Raw genomic sequence first — 6,673 nt, forward strand, 5'->3', positions numbered from 1 at the left:
ACACATTAAGATCATATCTCGAGGTACCGCTATACTCTAAGGGGAAAAAAGCTCTGTAAAGAAATGTATTAATCAATTAATGTATTTGTGGACCGTTGTTAATACAGTCTACACAGCATTTTAAATCAAAACAAGATATTCACACAGTTTGAATGAATTTATTAAGCAGAAGTTAACTATAAACTTTCAAAAATGCTCTTGTATCTCCACTCCTTACCACGGCTGATATTCTGAGCATTGACACAATAAAATGACATAAAACAGGAATGAATTCAAATTTAATTCATTTTTTACCATTTTGCTTTTTTTTCTTCAATTTTTTTGTATGTGAAACAAGGTCTAGTCAAACCATTTCTAGACCTGGCAGAGTAAATAGTTTTCCTTTTTTTTAAGAAAAAATTTATCATTTTGCAATGTTTTCTGTGTTTTAGGTTTTTCAATGTTTAATTTTTTTTCTCTTTTTCCATCGGTGAAGCAGGTTTCAAATGGCTCAATCTGAAGGGAAGAATAATGAAGACTGTTACATGATTGATATGTGAATTGTAGTCATACCGGAAGGGACTTGGTGCACACCTTAGACATTGGGAACACCAGCAGGGGTGGTGGACTTCTGAGCTGCCTCTTTGGCCTGGTGAGCCTGTAGCACAGCCACAGCCTCATCCACCTATACAAAAGCAAGGTTTTATCGGTCAGTAATAGTCCATAAGCTTGGTTGGGGAGGGGGGGAATAAACAATCCCACAAAAATACATTGGGCTTGTAATCAATGTGAATTTCAAGAAGGCAACTTGCTTTTGAGCGGAGAGATTCGGGTGATTCAAGCATGTGTAGAAGCTCAGAATTATCAATCTCCAGCAGCATGCCAGTGATCTTCCCAGCCAGAGTGGGGTGCATATTTTGAATCAGGGGGAACAGTCTCTCACCTGAGGAAACAATTTATGGAGAAACATGACATTAATAACATAAATTTAATTCAAAATGAGCATATTCAAGAAAAAACAGACCCAGCATCTGCTTCTGTTCCTGAGGCAGAGCGGCAGCCAACATGGATGCAGTAAGAGGCTCCTGTCCTTGGACGTGGACAGCAGGCTAAAATATATAAATATATATTTAGACACATCTTTCAAATGTACATATACTCCCAAAATATCAAGAACAACACATTTTAAAAACCATCTTTGTGTTCATTTAAAAAAGGACATTTATCTACAGTACGAACCTGCTGCATGGCGACTTGTGGCTGGGAGGCCATGTGCTGCTGAGGGTTGCGGACACCGGCGGCATATTTGTAGTGGGGAATTGCTCGCACAGGGGCTGCAGTGGCCGAAGCACTGGCAGGTCGTTGGCTCAGAGCTTGTGTGGCTGCGGCACAGATAAATTAGTCAAAGGTGGGGCTAAAAAATAACATTTTTTTCCATTCTACTTACGCATGCGTTGAGAGGCCATCATTCGTGGGACCTGGGTGTTGGTGGTGGCAGTGGGACGGATGGCGGCAAAAGTTTGAGGCCTGGGAGCTGAAGGACGCATGGCGCTGGGCATGTTCTGGAACTCTGCAGGAAGACATCTTAGAATCTACTGACAAAATGCATTTTATAAAAGAAAAATGTTTCCACTTACGTTGTGGGCGAACTGACTGTGTGGCCCATCGAGGGCTGGGGCGCAGCTGGGCCATTTGGTTGGGGGAGTAATATGCACGGTTTTGGGCCTGAGAGCAAACAGCAATAGGACCACATCATTAAAAGATAACTCCCAAGTAGGAGGGAGTCGGCCACAATAGAGGGATACAAAACAATTGCAGCTAAGGGGACAGAAATTTCATGCAACCCTCTAAACACTAAGTATGCAGGTGTTCAAACAGATCTATTTAGGGTTTCATTTTAAGTGACATTTATTCAGCAGGGACCAATTGTCTTAAGGATTATTTTTTTTGCTTAAATCTAGGTCTGTACAAATCCCCATTCCAAAACCGTCTCTCAGACTCACCGGAGGTATAGCTGTCATAAAGTAGCCAGATGGTGGAGCTGCTTGATAAGGGTTGAGAACAGGGTTGGGAACAGCACGGACTGTAGCCAGCCTCTGCATGTACTGGTTAGTTAGATGGGCCTGACGCTCTTCTTTCCGTTGAGCCAGGGCCACGTATAATGGTTTGGTCGCAACAATACGCCCGTTCATTTCTGTGACAGCTTTTGTAGCCTCTTCGGGAGACGAAAAGCACACGAAACCAAAGCCTTTGCTACGGCCACCCTCCATCATAACCTGGTTGGAAAATAAATTAAAAGAACAAGCGCCCCTTTTTAATACACCGCCTGTTGTTTTCAATCAAATGTTTTTGTAAAAGATGCCTCAACTACACACCTTAGCACTTGTTATTGTTCCAAATGGAGAGAATTCCTTACGTAGCCGTTCATCATCAAGACCATCATCCAAGTTCTTCACATATAGGTTAACACCCTGCAAAAAGATAAAAAAAAAAAATATATTAAAAAATGTTTACATGCTACAATCAAGTGACAATTTACTACGTCAATTTTTATTGAAACACACCTGGTATCTGGTCATGCGATCTTGTTTCATTTGTTCAAATTTACGCTTCAGCTCATTTTGGCGCTCTCCTTTTTTCTGTGCACGACCCACATAAACTTGTCTGCCATTCAGTTCTTTACCATTCATATCATCCACAGCCTACAAAGAGAAATGTGTCAATGGTAAAAATTAACTCCAACACTCAACATTGGTAAACCTAGCCTATTGTCAATTGACATGTCATTCCTACCTTCTGAGCATCTTCATGTCGCTCGAAACTGACAAAGCCAAAACCTTTTGATTTTCCACTCTCATCCGTCATAACACGGATACTGAGTGCCGGACCTACGGAAATAAATGCGAAAAATTGATACCAATTTACAAACGTATTAATTGCAACTGGACCAGTTTTTATGGCTGCCACAAAGACCGAGATGTGCCCCAACTTAATCGAACAATCTTCCGCGCAAAGCTGATCAACTAGTTTTTAATAGAATCCCAAATTTGAATCAGATCTTACATTTATATTAAAAAGACGTCCATGTTCAAGCACGTAAAATGCACCACTTTACAACTATACTCTAGAGATTCCCCTTGTGTTCCCATTAATGAAATAGATGTGCCACCTCGCCTCCAAGAGAGGCTGATGAATAATATGGAAACTCAGTTTTCGGCACATCTAAAATTTATTTCATATAGAAACTTAAAAAGTCACTGCTTTGGAGACAATAGTGAATAAGGGCACTGGAGAGAGGCACCGACCTGACCAAATATTGGATTTTTAACAATCCCTGAATCCAGGACTCAAAACACTTACCATATTTTCCAAATAATTCTTTGAGTTTTTCATCATCCATATCCTCCCCGAAATTCTTAATATAAACATTGGTGAACTCTCTTGCTCGGGCACCAAGTTCCGCTTCCCTCTCTTTGCGTGATTTGAATCGTCCAACGAATCTGTTAAACCAAGGGGGAAAAACATTAGCCAATCAATCATATGAATTCAATCTAAACTAAGACAATTTCATTAGAGGCTGTGTTTACTGACTTGAATTATTTCTCATCCAGTTTTCTAGGAGAATAGAACACATCCTTGGCATGTGCACATTGTGACACGTGATCATAAAAGTAAATAGTTTTATTTTCTTTTTTATATGCTCTCGTATTACTAAAACAATATCCAAAAGTCCCCAGAACGTAACTTGGATAAAAGATGTCAAGTTTCCTCATATACCCTCGCTACTGGTGTGAGTCACGAGTCACAACACCTCGTGATGTCTATAAAGGAAATTAAAATAAAGCTCACTGGATACAAAATGCTCAAATGGTAAGTTAAGTGCTCAGGGCAGACCTGAAATATTTACTTAAAGTTAGAAAAAACTTGCAAAGCTGCTGCATTTAACAAGAACAAACAAACAAGTAGAGTACAAGGCACTGCAAATGTCACAGAAATTGCATGTTATCACCTGCTGCTAAGAAAAAATTGGCTAAAGGGGACAAGTCAGACAACCACTAAAAATACACCTGCCAAGTACCATAAGATGCTGGAATTGGAATAAACTAAAAAGTTGACACCCAAGAAGTAACAAGTTGCTCAAAAAGTGACATTAAAGCTTGACTTAAGTTTGCTGCTTATCACATGGACAAGCCTGTTGGTAGTCTGACAAAAGCTGCTTGGGCACAAGGCTGGGCAAGAGTTGGCGGAGAAAAGTTAAGGCCACAAGACTCTTATATGCAATGAGGCTTCCAAAAGCAGTTGGCACTTTACAGAGAGCCAATGGTATAAAGTAGCAGAATTCTCTTGAACCAAAAGCACTAAGATGAACTCGAAAACCCCAAGGAACAAGTCATCAAATGTTGGTATTGGTCTATAATTGTATTAACCCAGGAGATTTGGTCATTTTTCGGTTGGCATAACACTAAGAACCAGGTTTCATCGGGTTCTTTTTCTAATTTATTTTTTTGTTTTACTGACAGAAAATTTTGAGTTGTACAAGTAAATGAAAATCTGTTGGGTTTATTCTGTAGAGAGCCGTGATGTTTGATTCTTTTAAATGGTTTGGAATGTTTATCTAGTTGACAAATTGTTAACCTTTTAAGGTTTAGGCTACCTCTATCAAATTTTTAAAGCTTTTGATGTTTCAGAAGGAAGACATTTGGGTATTTTCTGACATTTAGTCGTTTTAAAAACAGAAAATTATTTCTCAGTACATAAATGTGATTTAGGCATCTTTTACATTGAAAAAGCCATATTTTGGTTGGTTAAATAACTAATGTCCTATTTTAATACACCTCACAATTTTTTTCTATTCTGCTTGAAGTTAGGTGTTGTCAAACCTATGTAAGAATTGTTGTAAAAACTTGCGAGGTATACCTCAAATGCATTCCAGGTTAGTACAAAAACAGTCACTGACATTTCATTCGATTTTAGAAAATAAAAACAGTTAGATCATCCAAGGTGTCAATTGTAATTCGACTTACACTTTTCTGTCATTGAGTAACATGCCATTCATTTTCTCAATGGCCCGCTCAGCAGCCTCGTGGGTCTCAAAGTGCACAAAGCCGTAACCCTTTGAGCCATTTTCATCACAAACCACCTTGGAGGGGAAACATTTGAGCACTTCAGTAACAATCAAAAACACCGTGCAAAAGACATCTGACCTACAATTGAATTGCACTGTGCATTTAATGTCATGCAAAGTAGTGGTGAGTATGCAAAATCAAGACACAGGCCAAATGGCACTCAATGCAGGCGCTCCACCTACCTTACAGGACAGGATATTTCCAAACGCTGAGAAGGTGTCATAGAGGGCCTTATTATCAATGGACTTGTCTAAGTTCTTGATGAAAATGTTGCCGACTCCGCTCTTCCTCAGTGAAGGGTCCCGCTGAGACCACATGATGCGAAGAGGCCTGCCCTTGATCACGTCAAAATTCATGGTGTCCAAAGCTCGTTCAGCTGAAAGACGCGCGCATTCATTATACAATTACGGCGATAATTAACGGCAATTACACCCATTTTTCCGAGTCGTGATAAACATAAGGCAACTGACGTACAGAAATTCAACATGGAGTCGATAGCCCGGCCCAATCGGAGACTCACCGTCAGCGGGTTGCTGGAAGTTCACATAGGCGTAACCCAGAGATCGACGTGTGATCATGTCTCTGCAAACCCGAATCGACAAGATAGGCCCGGCCGGGCTAAATTTCTCGTAGAGCATGGCCTCGGTCACGTCCGGGTGCAGGTCCCCCACATAGAGGGAGGCCATGGGATAGCTAGGCGCGCTGGGGTTCATGACGACGCGTGCTCAGACAACTACACGTAATGGCTACAGACGCTCTTAAGTATATTAGAAGAGGCCAGTCTTCAAAGTTAAGCTGCTATCTTCTTTGTAGCGTCGTAAACGACCGAGCACCCAAACTAGCTGTTCCTTTAATGTTTCCTCTCTACGGCGCAACGTGGGCTAGCCGGCCTGGTTAGCGGAGCAGACTATGAGTGCTGCCTAGCTAGCAACACTAGCAACTAATTTCTATCGGTGCCGTTTACGGGAACAAGCAAATGTTCCGTCAGGCTTTTTAAGTGATTGATAACGATTAACAAGTATGACTGACAGCGGTGGTCGAAAAGAGCGATTGAACTGCCACCCACGTTTAGAGTAATGGCGGTTCTGTGGCTAAGGCGTCCGTCTCCCTACGTCTATGGTTCTTCTTTCCCTCTTCACGCTGCTTTAGTTGGCAAATGAAATCCTGCTTCACCGATTTTTTTTTCTTATAAAAATATGTCCGCGTGTGCGCTCTAGCTTTTGGTTTGTTTCATAATAAAATGTGTGCCGTGGCTAGCTACGGAGCACACCCGACGCAGACGGATTACAGGAATGAAAGGAAGGTCGGTCGAGGTTGTTTCCCGATACTAGTCCAACGTCGTATATGACGTCAAAATCTCGCGATATCTTGTATTGTCTGTCATCATTGGCAGCTGGGTACGTGGCTATAATATATAGATAACTAGATGTCAGATACTCATGGTGAACCGACAGGGATGAGAATTGGCATTTTTTTGGCCACTTTGTGTCGGCGCCCTTCAATAAATATAACATTACTGTAAATGAAACGTATACTTTAAAAGAGCTAAGAATTTATTAATTACAACG

At 40.9% G+C, this 6,673-nt stretch overlaps 1 protein-coding gene across 1 annotated transcript; it reads right to left on the reverse strand.

Moving 5' to 3' along the window:
* Window positions 1-138: 138 nt before the first annotated feature.
* Window positions 139-6,445, reverse strand: LOC144199422 (polyadenylate-binding protein 1A). The gene is made up of 15 exons (XM_077721048.1): window positions 5,626-6,445; window positions 5,288-5,481; window positions 5,004-5,119; window positions 3,340-3,479; window positions 2,773-2,867; window positions 2,544-2,681; window positions 2,355-2,450; window positions 1,983-2,255; window positions 1,617-1,704; window positions 1,427-1,549; window positions 1,219-1,361; window positions 1,004-1,088; window positions 792-922; window positions 574-664; window positions 139-495 (listed from the first exon to the last, which is right to left on the reverse strand). Exons 1-14 carry the CDS (start codon window positions 5,816-5,818, stop codon window positions 575-577), a joined length of 1,905 nt encoding a protein of 634 aa, XP_077577174.1. The 5' UTR covers window positions 5,819-6,445; the 3' UTR covers window positions 139-495; window position 574.
* Window positions 6,446-6,673: the final 228 nt, after the last annotated feature.

Source organism: Stigmatopora nigra, chromosome 7, assembly GCF_051989575.1.
Source record: "Stigmatopora nigra isolate UIUO_SnigA chromosome 7, RoL_Snig_1.1, whole genome shotgun sequence".
NCBI lineage: Eukaryota > Metazoa > Chordata > Actinopteri > Syngnathiformes > Syngnathidae > Stigmatopora > Stigmatopora nigra.